We start from the raw sequence: 24,930 nt of genomic DNA, 5'->3' as shown, positions 1-24,930 counted from the left end.
CCTTCTACCTAGCAACCGGGCGGGGGCGGCGTCGGAGGCTGGGGCGCGATTGGCTGCCTTTTCCGAGAGCGGTCTCTCGGCGCCCCGCCCTCCCTGCTAGGGGGCGGGGCAGAAGGCAGCGGCGGCCTCGGAGGAGGAGGAGGCGGCGGCTCCTTCATTCGGGCCCCTTCAGCCGCCGCGCCGAGGAAGGGCCGGCCAGCGCCGCCTGAGGGACGCACTCAGGTAACCGGAGGGGGGGGGCAAAGAAGGGCCGGGATTACAGCTAACCCCCCTCTCGCCTTCGCCACCGATAAATAAAGGAGGCTCTAATCACCTCAATGAATCGGGGGGAGGGGCGCCCCCACTTCTTTTCTTGGGGGGGGGTAAATTCCTGTCAGGGACCGACCCCCCCACAGAGGACTGGCTTCCTCACACCTGCAGGCGCACGCGCGCACGCGACCCCTTCCCCTCCCACCCACATAAAAATACAATGAAAGGAGGGGGGTTGTTTCAGGCAGGATTTCCTTATAGGAGCGCCCCCCCTCCTTTTTTCTTGTTTCTTCTCAAAGGCTCCCGCGATGAGGTTTGTTTTTTGATGGGGGGATTCCCAGGGGCCTTCGGCCTCCCCTCAATAAAATATTTGAGGGGTCTGCCCATCCCCCAAAGTTGAGGGGCATTGCGATTCAAATTTTTGTGTGTGCGTAATGTCATGTGATCAATTATGTGGGGCTGTGCTTACCTGCCCCCAGACCGCACAATATTTTATTCAAGTTGGCAACCCTGCCTCCCTCCTGGTATTGTGTCCAGGTCAAAGTGGGGTGGTTGGGTGGGTGGGCGGACTTTGAGGGTTGGAAAGGGTTAAAACAGAGAAACTGGGTGGGTGTTTTTCAGGCCATGTCTTTTTAGCAGGGGGGAAGGGGGTTGGTGTGTAGGAGGAAGACCCCCCCTCCTCACCCAAAGAAGGATTAGGGAAGGGAGGGTCTCCCTCCTCCTCCTTTGCATTGTGCCCTCTCCCCCTGCATTGCATAGGTTGGGGCCGGGTAGGTGGCCTCCTGAAACTGCATCTGATAATTATGTTATAATTAAACATTATTTATATCCTGCTTCCCCTCCCCTCCCCTTTTCTTCTTCTGTCGGATCGAGGGCCTGCAAGGCAGCTTTGCCGTAAGTTAATATAGACTAATGAGCATAATAAGGTTGAAACAAAACAAAAAGGTTGTGATGACTGATTAAGACTCAGGCCCTCGTTATTAGTAATTAATGTGCTTTAGCTTGCCCTGCTGCTTTCTCATCAGCCAGAGAGAGAGAAGTGTTTTCATAATTTCCTCCTTATTTTCTGACCAACTCTTCCCCCCCCCCCCCATACATGTGCAGGCACTGAAACAGTAGTTATGAGGGGCTTGCTTTCATAGCCATGGCATTGTTTTTGGCAATTAAAGGACCCTGTTGAGAAGTAGGGGTTTTAAACCACCTTTATGCATGAGGGGGGAAACAGGAGGAAACCAGAATGGATGGATAGATGCTCAGGGGACACGGTTTTCTACCTCCTTTCCCCCAAAAGAAAGGAGATGGGTGATGGCAGCAGAAGAGAGCCTCTACTGCTTTCATTGCATCCTGGGCTTCCCTTTGAGCTGATTACTGCTGCAAACTGAATGCTGGTCTAGGCAGAAACCTAAGCCTTTCCGCCAACCATGCACCCTCCAGATATGTTGGATTACAACACCTATGATGTCTGAGGCTGGCGGAAGTTATAGTCTCTAAAACATTCATCAGTATATTTAGAAAGATGCATAATGTTGCTTAATCAAAGAGCTGTGTACATCATAAAATTGTAATAAAACACAGCTAAAATCTGCAGTACTATTGAACAGCTATTCATGAAATGGTTATCATTAAGGCACAGAAAATATCAGCCAAAAATGTAAAACATATATAGTTAACTAAAGGATATTTACTTGCTGAGGTAAGTGTTCAGAAAGTGTCTAAAACAATAGTTAGGGTGCCTGTCAAGTGTCAATAGGCAGGGAGTTCCAAAGCACAGGTACCGGTACTTCCATACTAGAAGTTGAGCTCACGAATGCAGAACCGACATTACATAGCATTTGTGAAAGTTCCAAGGAGTAAAGTGGTCAGATGGGCACCAATGGGGCAAAGCTATCCCTTAAGTAAAGGAGGGCACTGAGTTGAGAAAGGCTAGGATAGTCTGATCCAACAGGGCAATTTTTATATGTTTAAGACTCCTTAAAAGGTGTCCCAATTTTGCTGATATCAGCTCCGCCTCTCCTGCATCCTCACTGCTCCCTATGAGGGTCCCAGAAGCAAAGGGGTTTTGTTAATGTGTTCTCTCCATGCTTCACCACCTCCCCTGCAACAATGGAGGCAAAATGTTTCTCTCTAAGGAAACTGAAGTACAGTACAGTACTAAATATCCAGAGTGTTGTGTTGATGGGGAAGGGATGATGGAGAACCTCTCCACTTCAATGCATGGCAGTATAGGGAGTGAATCTCCTCCCAGTATACGGGAAAAATATTTCCCTGGAGAGGTAAGAGAAGCCTACTCGGTTGCAGCAATGGCAGTTTTGTGTGGATTTCTTTTTCCCTTGTTGGTGCAGCTGGGGTGAAAAAATGCCTACCATTTGCATTCCTTGCAAAAGATTGTGCTCTCCTTGCTTCCATGTTCCATGCTTTTCTTTCCTCTTAGAAGGGCCTAAAGGATAGAATAAAGTCTGCAGTTGTTGTGTTACCCCTCCCTGGACACAGTAGGGATCAGAAGGATGGGGGGTGGGGACAGTATGAACCTTCAGGGTAGGATGGTTTAAAAATTAGAATATGACTACAGTATAATCATTGGAATAGATTCAGAGGGATTGTTTTATTTTGTACCAAAACCGCCATTGGAATAATTACTGCAGATAGCACTTTGCCATTGAGCTGCTAAAATCCTGCAGCAGTTAAGGATTGGGTTGAGTGAGCACATCTTTCTGGGAGGTAAATAAATTCTCTTCAAAAATTCTTTGACATGATTGTTATTTATTCATCTTTGTTAGTCACCTCTGTTTACACTTGCAATAATTCTTTATGTAACTTTAGGAAAGTGGCAGGCTTGCATTCGATTGGTTGAAAATGCAAGTGTATAGTAACTAGTTAGCTTTTTCTCTTGTTATAATTTAAGTGTCATAAATGACCTAGGTTAGTATATATAGGATGATTAAGATTTTGGTATGGTAAATCTTTATTTGCATAAGATGGTTTGTTCATGGTTGCTATATTGTGTTTAAAAACAGTACAAAAGCCAAGTGAGAAGAAACTGAGTTAGCACCCAAGGAAACTAAAATTGGGGTGTTTTAGCCTGTCAGTACCCATGGATCACCAGCATTTATTAATTGAATTTAAGATATCTGTGTGGTCAGGCTCAATCCAAATATTTCTTGGATTGCCTCTGTATTGCCACTGCCTCCTGTGTTCTTTTCTTCTTGTCAAACTACTTTTAATATGGGTTTTTAAAAATCTTTGACAGTGATGAATTGCTTGTGTTGTCCAAAATAGCCAAACTTTGCCAAAATAACCAAGTCTTGAAAGCCCTTGAAGCATATTCAGAGGTTGGTGATGGGCTTGGAAACCCAAGTCCCACGAGGTATTGGTTGAAAGAGCTGGCTTTGTTTAGCTGGAGAAGAAGAGGTTAAGGGGAGGCGTTATAGCTGTCTTCATATATCTGAAGGGCAGCCATGCGAAAGAAGAAACAGACTTGTTCCCAGTTGCTTCAGAAGGTACAACTGAAGCCCATGAGTGGAAACGGCAGGGAAGTACAGTAGATTTTGGCTAAACGTTAGGAGAAACTGCCCAATAGTAAGAGCTGGAGGTGATGGGCTTTCCTTTGCTAGAAGGGTTTAAGCAGAGGCTGCATGGCTATCTGTCAGGGATGTTGTAGTTTCATCCTGCATTGCAGATCTGCATTGAACAGAGGGCTGAACTTCAAGGTCCCTTATAGCTACAGTACAGTATATGATTTGTTTCATAAGGAAACGTTTCCACAGTCTGTGACCCTGGTGATATGAGTCCTTTGCCTTCTATAGACTGCAGCTATCAACTAGAGATTTTGCTCTAAAATGTCTGGTGTACTTGCACACATGATCAGTAGAAAACTCTGCCAGTGGGGTTTGCTTTTGGATTTTATTATTTGTTTACTATACTGTATTTATACAGTGCCTTTCTGCTTGGGAGAGGAGAAGCCAAGTGCTGGTTGATCAGGCTGTGGTGGTCTCTTTTTCAGTTGAGCTTAGCACTTTTCTCCCAAAGTTATATGAGAGCCCATGAGTCATAACTAACAACTTTCTTTGAATTGTTAGCAATACAGTTTTAACACTTTTATTATTTTGTCTTTAGAGCGCTTAATGAAAGAAGAGAGCCTGTCAACATGGGGTCTGTTTGGGAGTGCGGTTAGACAGCCTGGCAATATGAAACAAAAGGCCAAGATGAAGTACCTTATTAGTGCTTTGGGAATGAAAGCCTTCTGTGGGACTCAGCTAAGTTGCATCAATGCAAACAAACAACCTTTCTCTGAAGGATCTTAAAATGAAGACCTGAAATGCGGACGAAGCAAAGAGTATTTTGGTCTCTGAAGAACCTGGCAGTGGTGCACAGGTACCCAGCAAAGTCTACTAAATAATCTGGAGAATCTCATGATTGCTGCAGAAAGATGGCTGCAACCCGGGTGTTCCATTGTCTGTGGCTTTTGGCTGTTCTGATAGGATGCGCAGGTGGCCACAGCCAGTTCTCATGTGAGCCCATCATCTTGAGGATGTGCCAGGATCTTCCTTACAACACCACTTTTATGCCCAACCTTTTGAACCATTATGATCAGCAAACAGCAGCTCTAGCAATGGAGGTAAGAGTTAACTTCCCCCTAAATGTATGATAGCATTCACAGTGGTGGAATTGCCTTGGGTACTGGAGAATTGCCAAAAATAATGGAAAAGCTTCCCTACATCTGCTTGCAGTAATAATGCACAGAACAACAGAGGTGCATTGGTGCTCTTGAGGACGCTTTACACATTATGAACAACCTACATGGCAAAACGGCATAAAACGTGGTATTAGGTGGCTACATGGATATGCAGTTCGAACTGCTGCTCTTTTACACAGAAGGGCTTTCCATTTAAAATAAATGGTATTTGAAGCAGTTCCTTAAGATAAAAATGTAAGTTCTTTGCATGGTATAGATCAGGAATTGTCAACCTCCGGCCCATGGGCCAGATACGGCCCATGGAGGCCGTTTATCCAGCCCACGGGCCGCCCGTGAACCGAGCCGCCCGCTCGGCAAGTCCCCCGGGCACTGCGGTAAACCAGTGCAGCACGGCCGGGGACTCGCTGAGCGGCGCAAGAAATCGCGCCTACAAAGCCACAGAAGTGATTTCTGGTGCTGCAGACATTTTGGAAATGGGCAGCCAGCACCGAAAATCGCTTCTGCGCAGCCGCGGACATGCACAGAAGCAATTTCTAGTGCTGTGCTGCCCATTTCCAAAATGTCTGCAGCGCCAGAAATTGCTTCTTCACAGCCGCGGACTTGTGCAGAAGCCATTTCCTGTGTTCCGGACATGGGCAGCGAGAAATCGCTTCTGCGCCTGTGTGGCCCATGTCTGGCCCACGGACGATAGTCAGTAGGAATCCTCCAGCCCATGGGCAGAAAACGTTGCCGACGCCTGGTATAGATTAATACAGCCATCATGGATTATTGCAGCCCTGAGTCTGGGACTAGTTTTGTGGCATGTTTATATCTGGGGGGGCATTCAGAAAAAAATTATACTGAGGTGGTAGTTCATCCAGGATTTTTGATCCTGAAAATTGGTGGTGGGTTGATTGAGAAGCGATTCCCCATGCTTTTGTGTACAAAGTGTTGTGGCAAAATCTGCTCCCCTCCCTGCTTGGCAGGGTTGCAATAAACGCCAAAAGGAGTGTTTGTTTATGAAGAGTGGAGGATTCTGCTACAGCGGAATCTTTGCCTCTTGTTTTTTGCCAAATGCCTGAGCTCTCCTTAGCTTTAGGGCAGGATTGGCTAATAATGTATGGCTCTCCAGCTACTGTTGTGCTGCAGTTCCCATTACCCCTGGCCATTGGCCATGCTGGCTGGGACTTGTGGGAGTTGGAATCGAATAACACCTGGAGGGTCACAGGTTAGCCAACCGAACTGTGGTACCTCGACTTACAAAGACGATCCGTTCCGTGGCGCTCTTCGTAAGTCGAGGTTTTTGGATGTTGAAGCACCTGTTCTGCACATGCGCGAAGCGCATTTTTGCACTTCTGCACATGCGCGGCGAAAAGACTTCCGGGGTTGTCAACTTCGTAATTCGAAACCTTCAGAAGTCGAAGCATTTGTATGTCGAGGTACCACTGTACTTTAGAGCGACTTCAGTAACAGGGGTGCCCCTTTCTCCAAGTACACCTAGAGATGAAGAACCAGTGAGGAGAGTGCTCCTACCATGAGTTGGGAAGGATCGCACAGGCCATCTATTCCAACCCTCTAGTAGGCCTTGGCATTTTTCAACGTACATTACTTGTATCTTACAGAGACCTAATTTGTATCTACTAACAATAATGTGACGATATCTCTCCACATCTTTGTAATTTCTCTCTGGTTTAAAGTCTGTGCTCAAAAGTTACTAAAGTCTCTGTAAAGGTTGTGCAGGCTTTTATTTTCTATTTTTTTTATTCCCACTCTGTGTGGCATCTGTCCTAGTAGTTGGATGAGCTGTTGTGATACCATAATTAGGGAGGTTTCCTTTCCAGGATAAAATAGTTAACATCCATTAACTTAGTTTGGGAAGTAAGGTATGTCCTTCTTTTCTGCCCTTGAATTTCTGTCTACATCGGATACATTAGTGTATGGCTTATAGTAACAGTGTCTTCTTCTTACTCTCAAGAGCAGGCATCCCCAAACTTCGGCCCTCCAGATGTTTTGGACTACAATTCCCATCATCCCTGACCACTGGTCCTGTTAGCTAGGGATCATGGGAGTTGTAGGCCAAAACATCTGGAGGGCCGCACTTTGGGGATGCCTGCTCAAGAGCTACCAAAAGCTGCTGTAGTGAAACCTGGTCATCAGTGGAAGTGGAATGTTGAAAATTGCAGAGGCCTCCCATCTGCCTTGTTTCTTTGTCCATTTTGTTGTTCTGTCACCATATTAAACTGGTATTTCGTTGTTTAACCTAAGGTTATCAGTTTCTTGTATTCCAGTGTTCTCCTATAATATGTTGGCAGCCTCAAATAGTTTCAGATGATTCCTGCATTGCAAGGGGTTGGACTAGATGACCCTTAGGTCCCTTCCAACTCTACAATTTTATGATTCAGATGTGGGCTTAAGCTTGTACTTTGATTTATATCAATGCCAAATATGGTTTGCTGGAGAATTTGAGGTGGGGATCCCCCCCCCCCGGTGCACCTCCAAGTCTGATCCTGATTCGCACAGAGTAACACTGTCTCTTTGAGCTACTGAAAGGAACTCTTTCCTAAGGAGAGGCAAAGTTCTGTTTGACCAGTTTCTTTAAATTCTGGTGTATTGGTCAGATTGAGCTGTCCAAATTGTAGAAGCAGAGCAACTAGGAGCTGTCCAACATTGATCAGGGAGCTAAGAAGATACACATTGACTTACAGATTAAAAAAAACAAAACCCTGTATGTTTCAGCATTCACTCGTCTCTTGAAATACTGTATGTGATAAATTTGTTGATGGTCTCACTGAATATTGCCCTGCTCCACCATGATCCCTCTGTGGAAGAGTTTATCATACAGAAAACCTCATTTAGCTAACGTTGTACCTATGTCATTGAATTAAGTTTATCTTTCTAACTACCTATTCAGCTGTTGGCAAAAATATGGAGAGGGGAGCTGTGATAGAGTTCATACAGTGAAAGTTTGTAGTAGGAACCAGGGTTTAACCTAGAAAAAAGAAAATATGTGTAGGTTTTTCTGTTTTCAAATATTTACAGTGTTACCCATTTAAAAGTAATAGCTCAGTATTAAGTAGCTATGGATTCTGCTTAAGCAGAATGATCCGCAGCATAGAATCAACTGAATATGGGCCTTTTACAGGGTCGTGCCTTTGGGTAGAATAAATGTTATTTCACATAAGGGGAGGGGAGTCAGGGCTGGGACAGGGCATTGGGGAAATGATTGTGTACAAAATGAACGGGTCACAGGGATAACCGGGGGGGGGGGGGTTGGACGGAGGAGAGAAGGGAAATCACAGGGGTTAGTGGGGGGTAGGGGGAGGAGAGGGGGGAAATCACAAGGATAAGCCTTGGGTGGGGGGAAGAGGGGGCATAATAGGTCATGGATCAGGACAGAGTTGGGGGATTCACATGGATGAGGGAGGGGGATATCACAGGGATAAGCCAGGGGGGAGGGGAGGAGTGGGGGAATCACTGGGATACTTCATGGATCGGCACAGGGTAGGGGAAATCACACAAATAACCCACAGCAACGTGTGGCAGGGCCAGCTAGTGTAAAATAAAACAATTAGACATTTTGTTAAACGTTTTTAAAGACTGCGCTTTGGGGGATTTTACTTCTAGAATGTGGTGGGTTTGTTGCCATTTTTGCCTTTTAATTTATGCATACTGACTTTGTTTTTTGGGGTCACCCAGGCAGATGGCTTGGTATTATGGCTAATTCAAATGTCTAGGAGAGGCTTAACAGCAGGGAAATTATGGTGTGTTAGAAAAGATGAACATAAGAGCCTGCTGGATCAGGCCAGTGGCCCATCTAGTCCAGCGTCTTGTTCTCACAGTGAGCAACCAGAGGCCTTTACAAAACCCGCAAAGAGGGCCCAAGCGTAGGAGCACTGTTGCGGTTTCACAGACTATAAATGCACCAGTAAAAAACCTTCCACGGATGAATGGAGGCAATGCAATACTTTCTTTTTGGTTGTGACCAGGCTTCCCCTTTCTTTCTTTCTTTCTTTCTTTCACTCTCTCTCTCTCTGCAGCAATGGCAGTTTTGCATTTTGAAATATATAGTTATTGCCACTGTGACAGGTGAGGAGCTGTATTCTATGCCAGGTGAAGCATCCAAGTTTTCATTAGCCCCAGGTAGAACTGGACTCTAGTCTTTGGCTGACAAAAACCACTTACTATTATTGTTCTTCATAATGGCCTTTCAGTTTTTCTGAGCCACTCCTTGATTAGGAAGGTGAGCTGAATGCAGGGGGGTGTGGGCACCCCCCCATTAAACTTAGATCTACATCCCACCCACACCTTTCAGCCCAACAGTGATCCTTGCTTTGCTTCCAAACAGCTTGCCTCTCCAATAGCTGGTTGATTTACATACAGCGTGTGTGCGCTCTCTCTCTATATATTATTTGCTGAAATGGCTGAAAAAGCAATGGTCTCCTAGAATAAAATTCATGGGACGGGCGTATCTGCACGCCTGTGCCTTCCCTGGCACCTTTGCCTCTGTTTCCCATATCATGTCTCTGGCCATGATATTAGCAGACCCCTTTCTCTGCTGGCAAAGGATTGTTCCTATGGATTCCAGCCTTTTGTGCCTGGACAAAGGTTGGCATTCTGATTCCCCGGAGCCAAATTGTGCCCTTTGACTCTCTCCCCTTTTCACACTCCTCGCTGAGCTTGGCCTGTTGCTATGCTTCAAAGCCTGTGGGTGTAGGGTTGCCATGGCAATGGGGATGAAACTCCCGAGAGAGGAGGGGCCACAGTGTGAATAGAACACACAGGCCTTGTTAATTTGAATGTGAATGAGGAAGGAAGGCTCCTTTGTACTTCATCTCCATGTTGCCCAAACCTACAATTTATCAGCGGGGAAGCAACTTTCTCATTTGCTAACTTGTTTATATATGCTGTTTCTTGAGACTTCTGGAACAAAAGTGGTCATGTCAGAGGCAGCGAACAGCAAACGTCTTGGGTTTTAATAAAAAAGATGTTTCTTTGACTTTATAGAGGCTTTTGTTCCTTTTGCAGCCAGAACACTGCTCCCCAGATACTACCCCATAGCTTTCCTTTTTAGATCCCAGCTCACCCTTCTGTATTTACAAAGAGGTTTTCCCCTGAAGTTCAGAATCCATGGATCCAGTGCAGGAGGGGGCCGTGGGTGAGTGCAGCCCCAGATTTAGGGTGGTTCAGGCAGTTCCCCTGCACAGGGTGGTAAGCCAAGGGGGTGCAAAATCCATAATTGAGAAGATCCATTTTGGGGTGCCAAATTTTGGCCTTGCACAGGGCGCCATATTCCGAAAGGTTAACGAAGTCCGTCCATGGTAGGTACAGGGAAAATATCCTCCTTAATCTATATCCCCTAATTCCTTGCTACGTATCAGCTCTGCTTGTCTAGACATGAGCAGTTGTGTGTAGATCAACTTAATGTTGATCACATATAGTTAAGCCTAAATAAATAGGTTCATCCCATGAGAAAAATACTGTAGGTGGTAGGGGGTTCCTGGATGCTTGACTTGTATATCCTGAGTCTTTTTCTTCACTCATTGTGGAAGGAAATATGAGGGCTGGCGAAAGGAGGAGGCTACATACAACCTCCGGAGACCATCGTAGTTCTATTGTAGAGTGGAAGACAAAGGAATGCTAGGCTCAGCTCCTGATCAGAACTCTTTTCCCTCCCCCTTTACAAATTCAAATAGTTACTAGGGTAACATAGAGGCAACAGTTCTGTTCTAAAGTGCAGACACCATGTTCATTAGAATAACAAAAATGAGACATGAATTCCACCTGTCACTAATAGTAAGGGAGAATGTGAATTAAAAATGTAGGAGGAAAGCTCTTTTGCCTGGCTCAGTCCCCTCAGTAGAGACGTATGCTTTTCCTGATTGCTGCTTTGGTAGCTATGTGTCTGCTTTTAATTCTCTCTTTAAGCTGATAGAAGACCATTCTGTCTTTCTTTCTCTACCCCGCGCCCAGCCTTGCATGTTACCCCCCTACACACACACAAGAGAGAAATCATGGGGGTTATGGACCAAGGCTATTTCAGTTAAGCACGTCTGCCGTAGTTACAAGGGTTAGCACCACATGGTCATTCATTTGTCATCTCTGACAAGTAAAATTTCCCCATCCATGCTGAATTAGTTTCTGGTTCTTGAAGAGTTAGTAGTGGGAGGCAGCTCAATGCAGGGCCTCCATAATGCAGCTCCCTTTAATACAGTGTCTTTGCCAACTTGGGGAGGAATTCAAGGTTGTTTTCTTTCAACAGAAGCGTTTTGGCTTGTTCAGTAGAGTGGCTTCCCCTCTCCTCCTGCTCACTGTTTTGGATTTTTCTCTGATTCACCTGAGCCAATTTTTTTTGGGGGGGTGTGCATGGGGGAGAGTGCAGGAGTCTGGTTGTGCTAATAGGAGGCCTTGTGCTGGCTGCAGCTAATGGAACTACGTAGTCGAGCCTGGATTACAATTTCCATCACCCCAGCCAGGACTGCTGTCTGGTGCTGTGGCTGATGGGAGTTGTAGTCCGTGACATCTGTAGAAAGGCTATTTTAGAAGCTATGTATGAAATTTTCCCTCTTCCAGCTTTGGAGCTGGAATGACATTAAGTGGAAGAGCAGTCTTGCCATCAGAGATTTCGAAGGGGGTGTTGTCCCCACCCCACCCCCTTCTCCAAAGGGAGAGAGTGATCAAATGGCTTCCTGGTGCTTGCTTTCATAGGTGGCTGCCAACTAAAAATCTGCATATACTAATATCATGTACTCATTTGCATATGTTCGCTTCCTCTTGGGACACTAGCAATCATAGCAGTCGCTGGCAGAATGTGCGTCTCATTACTTTTTATGTCTAGACAGCTTATGGTAATATTGGGGTGCGGGGAACTGACTTATTGCATCGTATTTGTATCACACCCTTCCTTCAGGGAGTTCAGGGTGGTATACATTGGCTTATCTCATCACATCCTCCCAGCCACTCCGTGAAGAGGTAGGATAGGATTAATGTAGGAGATAGTGACTTGCTCAAGGCCACCCTGTGATTTCCTTGGCCGAGTGAGGATTTTAACCCAAGTCTTTCCCAATCCAGACCAAAGAGGTTAAAATCTACTACAGTACTCTAACTATGTATTACTTAGAATCACCGAATCTTAGAGTTGGAAGGGACCCCAAGGGTCCTCTAGTCTAACCCCCTGCAATACAGGAATCTCAACTAAGGCATCCATGGCAGACAGCCATCTAACCTCTGTTTAAAAACATGCTTTATAGCATCTGTTTCTTTATAGTATTGTATCTGGTTTTTATACAGCAAACTGTAGCATAGCAATGTTAACTTCAACAAGCATGTATTGTTGATTTGGTCTCTTTTTACACCCCTGCTCTCATCTCTTGAATTCATAAGGAATGTGCCATATTTTTTCTGCTCCTATCTAAAAATTGAATACTTGGCAGCTTAATGTCTAGGATAGCCTCAGGGTGAACTCAGATTTACTACCTACATTGCCTACATTGTACCACCAAGGAAGAAATCTTAGAAAATATTTTAACATAGAACTGATCTATAAATTTCTAGCTGGCTGAACGTGTATGTCTGGCACGACATGGTGAACAGTGTTGTGTATCTGTGGTGCTTTTGCCATAGTAATAGGTCAGGGATCACCAAAACAGTGCCCATGGGCACCAGTGTACCTACCAGATCTGCCCTGTAAATGGACGTTTCTTATTAAACTAGGCCAGTATAACGTGTGCCTTGCTAAACAACATGCAGCTCATCAGCCATGTCTGGTGGCCATCAGGGGCTTGATAAATTCTAGGTTTTGCCACATGTAAAGGGCTACTAATGGGTGGGGTGAGGATGTGGTTTCAAGCAATTGCCTTTGGGCTTATTCAGCTCAGTGACCCATGATTTGTGTGGTGACCTCTGAAGGTGCAAGTCCACCAAGCAAAGTGAAAGTGTGTTATGATGGCATTGAGCAAATATTTATGTTGGCATTCCATGCAGTCTGTTGCCAGAATTATCTGTCACATTTGATCTGTTCCTCCCCACCCTGAAAAAGCTGGGCAAAGATTCTGAGATCTTAGATTATGATAACCACCCAGGCTGTTTCACAAGACTGAATCTGCAGTGGTGGCTTGGAGCTATTTAATTTTGTTTTCTCTTCATAGCCATTCCACCCAATGGTGAACCTTGAATGTTCCCGGGACTTTCGACCATTCCTGTGTGCTCTCTATGCTCCTGTTTGCATGGAGTATGGCAGAGTCTCCCTCCCATGTCGCAGAATTTGCCAGCGAGCGTACAGTGAGTGTTCAAAACTCATGGAGATGTTTGGTGTGTCTTGGTCAGAGGATATGGAGTGCAGCAGGTGAGAAATCCTCTGGATTTGTGTGTGTTTTTAAACGGCCACCTACAGATTTTAACACGTTCCAGGAATTATAAAATGACTTTGTTTTCTAGCCTTAGTGCTGTACCTCCGTTCCCTCCCTTTTCCGGACACTAAACCAAGTAAGTGACCCACAGCAACTCTCCTGCTTTGACTGGGTTCCTACCCAGCAGGCAGAGGCTATTACATCTCAGAGTCTCGTCAAACACTTGAAAATTCCTGTTCCAATCACCCTTTGCATTTTTTCCTCCCCGCAAACCAACTTGCCCCTTTCAGACAAAAAGGTGGTGGCATGCTGAATGGCAAAACAACTGTTCAGTCTTCAAACCAGCTGTGCATGTTCCCCACTTTGATTGAGTAATCTCAAATCTTTTTTTGCTTTCGTTCAAAAAGGAGAATATGCCAAGTGAAGGCTTCATGGCACATAAAGAACACAAACAATGCATACACAGGGCAGCTAAGACAGACTAGAAAGGCTTTACTGGCTTAATAAAGGCATTATAGTGAGAATAATCACTCCAGCCACAAGGACAACTTGGCTTTTTGTGTAATTTTTGCATCTCTCCTTTTTCTCTTTCTTCATTTGGCTAAGCTGCAAGAAAAGGCTCATAGTTTGTGTTCAAAAGGTCAAGAAAGCTGGTCATATTCTACAGGAGACCAGACAACCAATGTTCTGTTCTGCTTTGCAGTGAACTTGAGTCATCTTTTGTCATTTGCCCTAAGCATGGCTCCAGTTTCTTAAGAGAGACGTAAAGCCTCTCAGTCCATTCTGCCCACTTCTCTTCAAGTCCAGCATGAAGTTTCACTGTCTATTTCTGTCCTACACTCTTCCTCTTGTTCACATGCAGGCTGGTGCCACCCAGTGGGCAAAGTGCTGGTCTAAGGCCCGGGAAACCTGATGGAGATCATCTAATAGATAGGAGAGATACTTGTAGTAAGGAGACAGAGGATTGAAGGTCATATGTATTGGTAAAAACAGCCAAGTGTGCTAAATAAAAGTTGGTCAAAGTGACTGATTTGATTTATTTTAATTAACAAAATGTATATACTGCTTAATTTTAAATAAGACCTTTAAGCAGTTTCCCAAGAATACAAACATTAACATGAGCAATAGAAATCAAAGTTTAAAAACAAATTTAAAAGCGATGTCTAAAACTCCCAGACTACAGTGTCAGGATGTTACTTTGATTATTAGGTATACAGCCTGTCTCAAAACCTTGAGGCGACAACATCTCCTCCTCTCCATCCAACATTTTGTTACTCCTCCAAGGCTCTTCTGGTTTAGGGCCAAGGAAGCCGCATGATTATTTTGTTGACATTAGTAGAATGTGTGTGTCCAACAGCAGGTTCTCCTTTCTTGCCATTCTAGGTTCCCAGATTGTGACGAGCCTTACCCTCGCCTTGTCGATCTCAATGTAGTTGGGGAAGCGACGGAAGAAGCGCCGGTGGCAGTGCAAAGAGATTACGGCTTCTGGTGCCCCCGAGAGTTGAAAATCGACCCAGATCTGGGCTACACATTCCTGCGGGTACGGGACTGCTCCCCTCCTTGCCCGAACATGTATTTCAGGCGCGAAGAGCTCTCTTTCGCACGATACTTCATTGGTGTGATCTCCATTGTCTGCCTTTCGGCCACCTTGTTTACTTTCTTGACTTTCTTGATTGACGTCACGAGGTTTCGCTACCCAGAAAGGCCCATCATCTTTTATGCCGTCTGTTACATGATGGTGTCGCTCATTTTCTTCGTTGGCTTTCTGCTAGAGGACCGGGTGGCCTGCAATGCCTCCAGCCCCACCACGTACAAGGCTTCCACAGTGACTCAGGGCTCCCACAACAAGGCGTGCACGATGCTTTTCATGGTGCTCTATTTCTTTACCATGGCTGGGAGCGTCTGGTGGGTGATCCTTACCATTACTTGGTTCCTGGCAGCTGTGCCAAAGTGGGGCAGCGAAGCCATTGAGAAGAAAGCCCTCCTCTTCCACGCCAGTGCGTGGGGCATCCCAGGAACCCTCACCATCATCCTCCTAGCGATGAACAAAATCGAAGGCGACAACATCAGCGGCGTGTGCTTTGTTGGCCTCTATGACGTGGATGCCTTGAGGTACTTTGTCCTTGCTCCCCTCTGCCTGTATGTGGTGGTTGGGGTTTCTCTGCTACTCGCCGGCATCATCTCTTTAAATCGGGTCCGTATTGAAATTCCTCTAGAGAAGGAGAACCAGGACAAGCTGGTGAAATTCATGATCCGGATCGGCGTCTTCAGCATCCTCTACCTCGTGCCACTCTTGGTTGTGATTGGCTGCTATTTTTATGAGCAAGCTTACCGAGGTGTGTGGGAGACGACGTGGATACAGGAACGGTGCAAAGAGTATCACATACCCTGCCCTTATCAGGTGAGCAAGCATCTTTCTCTCTGCAAGGTATTTGGACATGGTCCTCTCCCATTTATTCCCAGGTTTATAAATCTTGCATTGCTCTCCTGCCGCCTTGTAGGAGCATGCTGCGATGGCATAATCATATAGACAACTGGAAAGTATGAGCTGGGGAAGAAAGCTGGTGGAAAAATGAAATGAAATAGGAACAGGAGTTGGAACCATCAGAACCTTTTTACCGGTGGATTATTTTTGTCCCTGAAGGTAGAAAGGCCAGGCTTATAAAGCGAAGAGGAGGGCAGGAGAAATTGGGTTGGTGGTTGGGTGAGATGAATAAGGCAGGCAAGTGTGCAGTCACTCCTATCTCTGTTGCCAAAAGCACAATTGAGCAACAAGGCAGTCCCTCCTCTTTCACCCCAAAACAGCCCCCCCAAGTCCTCATTGCTAATATTACAACCACCATAAAGCAGGTGAGCTGACAACCCCCTCCTCCCCTGTCCAAAACCACCTGCTTCATAACAGGGCACCAAATCAAAGGGCCAACTGGCCCGGCATTCCTTCTGCTGCCTCCATCACCAGCACAAAGCAGACAAGCAGCTTAGAAATCCAACCTCCATTGCCCTCATGGAGCCAACTGGCCCATTTTGTTCCTTAATATTGCTGTGCTTGAACGATGGGGTTTTCTTTATGCAAGTAGGGCTGAAATATAAAAGATTCTCAAGTGTTTCAGCAGTTGTGGTTGGCATAATGCAGCGGGCTTCACATACACACTCTTGCAATTTCACCTGTCCCTGGGTCTTTGCTGCTTTCTTCCTCCCGTAACTTGTTCTAGCACAATGAGATTAAAATCTTTCTCATTACTGCGACATATGGCTGCACCAGCAAATATCAAATTTCTTTCAGTAATATTAAGGGTGGGTGTGGTTAACGTGCATAGCTGTGTAGCAATATACAGAATGGCTGCTTCCCAACTGCTCAGAGTTGAGAATTTAATCAGTAAGCTTATCTTGAAAAGAACAGATTAATTATATTTATTGGGCTACTGAAAGCTTAATGAGGAGAACATAAAATTCACAATGCTGCTTGATAGTTAAAGGGGGGGGGTGCATGGAGGAAAAGTGTAAATCTGCCAACTGCTATTTTGATATGAGAATGGAAGATACGCCATTTTCCAGTGACGGGCTTTATACCTTTTGCATCTTACGCTTAAGATGCTTAAAAAGGCTCCACAGTTTTAACATCCATGTTCAAGCTTCTGGGAACTCTAACCCAACCAGAGGTTCTTGGACCCCTGTGTTGCATGCCTGTTTCATCCTCCTGGCGCCCTGTCAGCCCCATGTGGCTTTGCCAGGCTGGGATCAGACTCGCAAAGCAGGGTGGGGCTGGCAGGGCAGGGGCAGCATGAGGAGCAAAATGCACCCTCAAAAAAAATGTGACCGGGGCAACAGCCCCCCTCGCCCAACACCCACACTGCACCTCTGCTAAGATCTCATGTAGTGGGAGTGAGCCAGTTGGGTTGGACTTTAGGACCCACCAGCAGAGAAGGCAGGACAAATATCTTAGGAAGGAGGCAGAGCTCCCAGCATTTCTCGGTCTGTCCTGCCTTCACAGCAAACAGCACACATCTTCCTTCAGCTCCTGTGTTTGTCACTGGAGGTCTGTTGCCCTGCCAGCCTTCCCCCTCGCTTCTGTGGCTTCTACCCATGAACCGTGTACACACTTTGGTTGTAGCGCCAAAGGTTGTTGGCAGACTCCTTTCCGTCTCTGGAGTTTCCCCAGCAGGACCTGGTGCCCTCCATTTCTGATTCTCAGCTTAGTCGAGATGGGAGCAGATCAGTTATCTGTCTTTCAAATCACCACAACCCTGTTTTATTTTTGGAGTTCTGTTCCAAGGAAAGTGCTTTTCTGCTCCCCAGGTAGCCGCAGGCCTAGCTCTGAGCAGTGACTGGAAGTAATTTGTTATATAAGGGAGCAAGAGTGTGCTAGCTCTTAATTGCAGCTGGCTGTTCTCCAGAGTCAAACCTAATCTATGTGAGCAAACGGCGGGAAAGGAAAGATGTGCACAGCTCTCAGGCTGGTCCAAAGTGTGATGACGTTGGGCCTGTCCACCACCAGACCAGGAGTGAGATGCCACCTCCTCTGAAGCAGTGAGCAGCTGGTTGAGGATCCTGCAGCTATTTGAAGCTTGAGGATCTTGCAGCTCTTTGAAATCTCATTTCAGAGAGAAATTCTCAAGTGTTCAGATAATCGGAGGATCTCCCAGTTTGGATTCTTTACTTCACCTTGTGATGAGAGGGAGAGAGAACAGGCAGTGCTGACTATGTGAGCCAAAGACCTGCACCTGGTCTCTCCTTGAGGGTAGTCCCAGGGGTGAAATGTTGAAAGAGGTTTGGGCTGCTCTTAGCTTTCCCTCAGGAGTGAAATTGCCCAGAACAGAAGCTACTTGCCATCTGGTCTAGTCAGATTCCCCATCTGAATTATAGCTTTGAAACTAGCAGAAGCAGCTGCTATTTGGAATTGGGAAGATCTTGAATTCTCAACACCCTGTCCTAGTTGTTCTTTGCCCTGTGCACAGTATCAATTAAGGGAGTACAGGGCACAGACTCAGACTGCAGCTCCATGCGCATTTCCCCCCCAGCTTTGTATCGCTTCCTGTCAAGTGGGATCAACTGCCACTTCATTGTCCAGCCACCGCTTGGCATCTCTCATAATACGTTTTTCTGCCTCAGAGCCATAACAGAAGCTGATAGTATTTGACAGGCACTATAAATGCCTCCAGATTCAGCTGCTCTGAAAGTGTCCTGGGTGGCATTTGCAGGGGCTTCAGCTCCACTCTATTTCAAGAATAGGATTGATACTTGTTGAGAAACAGCCAGTACTGCAGAAGGAGAAGAGCAGTGCTTCGTAAGTTAGCTTTCAGTGAGTGTATGCAGGCAGTCCTTTCTGAATCTGCAATGGAACAACTGCTTTCTCGCCCCTATTGTGCTATCAGCCCCAATTAGCTATGGTAGCTTTATAGCTCTACAAATTAATGGAGCAGATGTGTGAGTCCCATTGCAGGAGCAGAAAAGGCCTTTTCCCTTATGCGTCGCAGTGCCAAGCTAGAGATGACGCTAAGCATGCTTTGTTGTTGTTTAGTCGTTTAGTCGTGTCCGACTCTTCGTGACCCCATTGACCAAAGCACGCCAGGCACTCCTGTCTTCCACTGCCTCCCGCAGTTTGGTCAAACTCATGTTAGTAGCTTCAAGAACACTGTCCAACCATCTCGTCCTCTGCCGCCAGGTAGTGTGGTTACTGACCTTGAGCCAGATATCCTGGAGAGTGAAGTCAAATGGGCCTTAGAAAGCACTGCTAATAACAAGGCCAGTGGAAGTGATGATATTCCAGCTGAACTATTTAAAATTTTAAAAGATGATGCTGTTAAGGTGCTGCACTCAATATGCCAGCATGTTTGGAAAACTCAGCAGTGGCCAGAGGACTGGAGAAAATCAGTATACATCCCAATCCCAAAGATGAGCAGTGCCAAAGAATGCTCCAACTACCGCACAATTGCGCTCATTTCACATGCTAGCAAGGTTATGCTTAAAATGCAGCTACTGCCAAAAGCAGCACCCCAACATTTTGCTCTCCCACAATCCTCCTAGTAAATTTTACAGACCTTGTTGTGTTTGACATTTCCCTGCCCCTTGCCAGCCGTTAGCCCATGGAATATTGCAAAATCGGGATGCTTACAAATTACACCAGATACTATGGAGAAGGACCAGGGTGGTTTCAATTGCCAGCTTCACAGTTAGCATGCACTCTGCCCTGGCTCATAGCTGTACCATGCGTAATTGAGCCTGATTCTCCACAACTCATTACACTTGTGTTTATAAAATTTCATATATGCAAGTAAGAGACAGTTGCTGTCTTGGGGCTGTTAATCTGAGACAGTGACTCTCCACATTTAGTGAGGACTTTCAAAGCATTTCCACTGAACACAGTGGTACCTTGGTTTACAACCATAATCCGTTCCGGAGGTCCGTTTGTAAACCAAAACAGGTTGTAACCCAAGGTGCGCTTTCGCCAATGGGGCCTCCAAAAACATTTGTTCATAATCCAAAAAAATGGGTTGTAATCCAAAAAAAGGTTGCAAACCAGGACACACACTTCCGGGTTTGGCGTGTTTGTAATCCAAAACGTATGCAAACCAAGGTACCACTGTAGTTGGTCGGCAAAGGCGATATCTTGTGGTGCTCACATGTCAGAGTGCTTTCCCCCCACGGTCTTGTGAATTCAGTCCAGTGCAAGTGAAAGCATTGCCATTATGATCCATACGTACTTCAGCTAAACAGAGCAGGAGTTAATTCCATGTGAATACTTCACATGCTTCTCCAGGAAAATCTATTGAAATCAATTGCTTGGGTGTGATTTGTGGCTATTTTCCTTGCCAACGTTGTCTCTCTGTTTTAATGGTTATGCATTGACAGGTTCTCTGTCTTTGGAAATACTTAAGGTACATGAGGAATTGAAATTGGAATTTTGATTGAAATGATTTTCTGTGTGACTGAAATACTTCAGATAAATTGCCTTGATCTATCTGGATTCTGCGGGCTCATTCTATAGATGGGAAATGGAGGGACTCGACTGATCTCTCCGCTAATGAGTTAGAGAGATGGAGTTGTGGATCTGCAGCAGTGTCTCATGTTTGCCCTTGTCTGCTCTTTCCAGGTCACGCAGATGAGTCGTCCAGACTTGATCCTCTTTCTGATGAAGTATCTGATGGCTCTGGTGGTTGGGATTCCATCTGTCTTCTGGGTTGGAAGTAAAAAGACCTGCTTTGAGTGGGCCAGCTTCTTCCACGGGCGCAAGAAAAAAGAGTGAGTTGTGATACATAAAAGATGGCATGGAACAGGTGGGAACGGCTATAACTCAGGAACATTCAGATTTTACTCAAAGCAGTTCTTAAGCAAGAGGCAGGTTTTCTTCCCTCATTTTCCCCTGCTTGCCTTTTTTTCAAGCTTTCTTTAACAGGGGTAAAAACAACAACTCCAAACTGTTGTTATTTTATTATTTTATTTTACATTCTCAAAGGGGACTGCGGAAAGAGTAGATTAGGCAATCCCTACGCCAGCTCCCACAAACTCTTAAATTCCTTTCCCCAAATGTACATGGCAATGGGGGGAGCAAAGTCCCCATCCACTCTTAATATCTCTCACTACCCCACCCCACCCCATGCAGAAAGAGGGAGGGAAGGGCCTGCTGGGTAGCAGGGAAGAGACTTTGCTGCCACCATTGCTCCTGTCTTGCTGCTGAGGGAGAATGAGGCCACCAAATTGCTGACAGGTTCAATCTTCATCTGAGATCCTTTTGCATTTCTCTGTCCCTCTTGACAAAGGCCAGCCATCAGGCCAACCAAGACTATTTCTGTGTCAAACTGGGCTGAACCTGGGTTGAAATGGACCCAGATAGTCTGCTTAATTCAGCTGTGCTTGTTGTTGAGCCGCCCACCACCTTCTCTAGCATTTTGCCCCTAAAGGGGATATTGGCAACTGAGCGATGGTTGTTAGTAGTTGCTGGGTCCAAAAAAAAAGGCTTGTTAAGGAGAGGCCACTGCCTCACACAATGAAGAGTTCATCTTAGTCAGGGGTGCAGAATAGGATTTGGCCAGCAGGCTTCTTTACCTCTGAGGGAGGCATCTTACAAGGCCACCTTCTATAGAGTCAGATCAGCTACACTGACTGGCAGTGGCTCTCCAGAGTTTCGCAGATGGGTCATTCATTCCCAGCTTTAGCTTGAAATGTCAAGGGTTGAACCTGGAACCTTCTGTGCTCTGATACTAAGCTGTGGCCCAGCCAGACTGTCTTAACCTATGCAGCATAGATGCTGAAGGTAAGACATGCTGAGAGGAGTCGCCGGTGGGAAGAGAGCTTTTGCACCGAGGCCCTTCTTCTACAGGTTTCTCAGAGGCTTTCGGCTGACAACTGCGAGAACAGGATGCTGGATTAGGTGGTCTCCCTTCGGCCTGGTCCAGCAGCGGGGCTCTGCAGCTACTAATAAAAACGATGCTAGCCCCTCCTCCAAAAATTATTGCTGGCTACAACAGTGAACACCATTTCATCTGAATGATACAGATACAGTAAGAACAGACACCTCCCATTCACACTGGGTATTCAGTAGATTTTTTTGCCACCTACCCTCTGCATGGTTTTTAAAAAATAATTTTTTATTTATTCTTAATAAATGATACAAAAAATGAAAAATAAAATAAACTAACATATACTGATACAAAAAAAAATACATATACCCCCTATACTACAAACACAAACCCTACATACCCCCGTGACTTCCCCCCACCATGTGGCTTCCCTCCAGCACTACTCAACTTCCTTTGGTTCAAATTGCATTCTTTGGATAATGCGTCTCTTATAATCCTTTCTAATGATTGTTTTCATTTATACTTTACATACTTAATCCATGTCTATCAACATATTCTTTTTAGAGAAGTGTTTTTCCATATATTCCTTGAAACATTGGGTAAACACTGCTCTAAAAAGAATATGTTGATATCCTCTGCATGTTGTTGCCACCTGTCTTTCTGGAGTCAAACTGACTGGGCTTTACTGTTGTAAACAGGGTTGTCAACGAGAGCCGGCAAGTGCTTCAGGAGCCTGATTTTGCTCAGTCGCTCCTGAGAGACCCCAACACACCCATAATCCGCAAGTCTAGAGGCACCTCCACCCAAGGGACGTCGACCCATGCTTCCTCTACCCAGCTGGCTATGATGGACGACCAGCGAAGCAAAGCAGGCAGCGTCCATAGCAAAGTCAGTAGCTACCACGGCAGCTTGCATAGGTCACGGGATGGCAGGTGAGAAGACTGAAATGGCTGTGTAAACGCAACACACTTAGGCAGAGAACACGCTGCCATTTAAACAGGGGGTTGCCAGTTGCTGGATGAATTTGTGGGAGCTGATAGCCTTTCCCCCATCCCTTAGTGGTCTGTTTCAAGTTCTGTCAATATAGGCGTGAGCTCCTTTTTCTCTCCCACACTGTCTACATAGAAAACAGCATTAAACGGAGTTAGACCCTGGTCGTTCTTGCCTACCCGGGCTGGCAGCAGTTCTCCAGGGTTTCAGAGTGGGTTCTCTCCTGGCCATAGAATCACAGAGTCGGAAGGGATCCACCCCCACCAGGGTCATATTGTCCAGCCCCCTGCAGTGCAGGAATCACAGCTAAAGAATCCCTGACAGATGAGTATCCAACCTCTGTTTAAAAACCTGCAACAAAGAAAAGCCTGCCTTTGTCTAAATTCTCAGACTTGGGGAGGCCTGGGACTGAGACCGAGCTCTGCTGAATCTGATCTATGTTATGCATTGTGTGGGGTGGGAGGGGAGGTCCTGCACCTATCTGAATGGGAAGCCCATTCTTGTCTGCGTTACTGAAACCGATGAGTCTTTATGAATTAGGTATACCCCCTGCAGTTTCCGCGGGATTGAAGATCGACTACCTCACGGTAGCATGTCCCGACTGACGGACCACTCCAGGCACAGCAGTTCCCACCGGCTCAACGACCAGTCGCGTCACAGCAGCACCAGGGACCTCAGTGGCAATCCAGTGACCCACATCACGCACGGCACCAGCATGAACCGGGTGATCGAAGAAGACGGTACTAGTGCTTGATCCGCGCTTCTCTTTGTTCCGTGAGCAGCGCTCATTCAATTTCAGTTCAACAGCACTCAGTGTTAGCCCTTTCTCTTAGGTGCTAAGCTTGCCCAGTGGAACCTAACCAGCTGCTGCCTTTCCCCCCTAGCCAGCAATTTCTCAGAAACATTTTCTCTCAGCAAAGGTATGCTGCTTGATCGTGTCTGCAAGCTAAACAGTTTCTGGTACTTGACTCCTCGATACAAACTTTATTTATTATGCTTGACAACTGGAATTTCTTAGCGCTGTTTTTAAATTGTCCATATGCTTCTCTAAGAGAGATTTACTATGAAGATCCTGCGAAAGAAAGAAAAAAAACCCAGGCAGAAGACTGGCTTTTTGTTTGAAAAAAATTCCACCCCTGCAGTCTTTTTCTTGCTGTCTCTGATTAGATAATAAACTGGTTAGTTGTTCTCATGCAGCACAGAGGGTGGGCTGCATGGTTTTTTTATTTAAAAAAAACTGCACAAAGGACATCTGTAGGGGATCAGCAGGAGATTTTAAGCGGTTACACTGGAAATGCAGCAGAAGGATAATGAGCAGAGAAGGCTCTGCATAAGGTTGTCTGCTCTTAACTGAAATTGCTAGTCTCTAGGAGGGAGGGAGGGTGGGTATGAACAATTGGTACTTAGCTTCTTGTATGTCTGTGCTTTTGTAGAAAATGTTCCAATTTCCTACTTGTTTACAGTTTTTACGCAGGGAAGAAGGGAAGTGGGTGTTCGTTCCCAAACTGTATCCGTCGCCTCCCAAGCCCAGCATGGATGCGAGAGGGAAATGGATTTTGAAAATTTAGCTACCTTTTGTTCTCCTGACGAATATTGTGTAAATACCCCCATCCCTGACCCCTTTCAGCCTCAGTGCCTTGAACAGCTCCTGCTGTATCTAGGGCATTCTATGGTGGGGGGGGGGTTAATGACCTCTATTAAGACATAATGGGAACTGGGGTGCTGTTTGAGAGGGGAAGGGCAAGTGGACCCATTCATACACTTGCTAAACTGTTGGCTTGTTTAATGAAGTGTGTTTTTGCCAAGGCCTGAGAAGAGTCATTAAGGAGAAAAGTTTGAATTTGCTCGCCGCTTCGCATGCCAGGCTCAAGAAAGGGAGGTAGAAGACATGCAGAGCAAATGAGGCTTCCTCCACCCGGTTCCTTAAATCAGGTTCATAACAGGGCTGAGGGAATTCTTTGTGGAGCGCGCTTAGCTTCCTTTTTCAAATGTTGTTGTTAGGATAACTTCAACGGTGCGGGGGCTGAAGGCAGGCATATTTGAACCACGCATTTAGTTCAGGGGTAGCTGATGACAGCCCAAGCACTTCTTAGTCAGGATTTCCATGTGGGCAGGGCCGTCTTAAACGCCCCTGCCGCTGTGGTGCGCCGGATCTCTCCGGCGCCCTCCCGCCCCGTTTCCCAGCGCGGTGGGCGGGTGGGCGCAGCGGCGGGCGGGCAGGCACAGCGCGATCTCTCCGGCGTCCTCCCGCCCCGTTTCCCAGCGCGGTGGGCGCAGCGCGCAGCGTGGCTCCCACAGGCGCAGCTGCGCGGCGGACCGGCCGGCCAGCGGGCGGGCGCAGCTCGCGGCGCCTTTCTGGCGGGCCGGCGCCATGGTG

At 46.2% G+C, this 24,930-nt stretch overlaps 1 protein-coding gene across 3 annotated transcripts; it reads left to right on the top strand.

Moving 5' to 3' along the window:
* Positions 1 to 114: 114 nt before the first annotated feature.
* Positions 115 to 24,820, top strand: FZD3 (frizzled class receptor 3). Of its 3 annotated transcripts, none has more exons than XM_035110829.2 (7): positions 115 to 222; positions 4,363 to 4,864; positions 13,066 to 13,262; positions 14,650 to 15,667; positions 20,357 to 20,505; positions 22,262 to 22,495; positions 23,109 to 24,820. In XM_035110829.2, the coding sequence occupies exons 2-7, from the start codon at positions 4,676 to 4,678 to the stop codon at positions 23,305 to 23,307; spliced, it is 1,986 nt and encodes a 661-aa protein (XP_034966720.2). In that variant the 5' UTR covers positions 115 to 222; positions 4,363 to 4,675; the 3' UTR covers positions 23,308 to 24,820. The 3 variants fall into 3 exon arrangements, with proteins under 3 accessions (XP_034966720.2, XP_034966718.2, XP_034966721.2); XM_035110827.2 differs by having other exon boundaries at positions 23,094 to 24,820; XM_035110830.2 differs by having other exon boundaries at positions 22,689 to 23,227.
* Positions 24,821 to 24,930: the final 110 nt, after the last annotated feature.

This window comes from Zootoca vivipara, chromosome 3 (genome assembly GCF_963506605.1).
Source record: "Zootoca vivipara chromosome 3, rZooViv1.1, whole genome shotgun sequence".
In the NCBI taxonomy this organism is placed as follows: Eukaryota; Metazoa; Chordata; class Lepidosauria; order Squamata; family Lacertidae; genus Zootoca; species Zootoca vivipara.
The sequence above is the reverse complement of the archived record's forward strand: the minus strand, read 5'-3'. Positions and strand labels throughout refer to the sequence as shown.

What these genes read in the sequence shown, in the direction of transcription:
- FZD3 (XM_035110827.2), top strand. Translation starts at nt 4,676, where the DNA reads ATGGCTGCAACCCGGGTGTTCCATTGTCTGTGGCTTTTGGCTGTTCTG. An exon ending in ACATACCCTGCCCTTATCAG is followed by an intron (nt 15,668 to 20,356) that starts GTGAGCAAGCAT and finishes TGCTCTTTCCAG; the next exon opens with GTCACGCAGATGAGTCGTCC. An exon ending in CACGGGCGCAAGAAAAAAGA is followed by an intron (nt 20,506 to 22,261) that starts GTGAGTTGTGAT and finishes TGTTGTAAACAG; the next exon opens with GGTTGTCAACGAGAGCCGGC.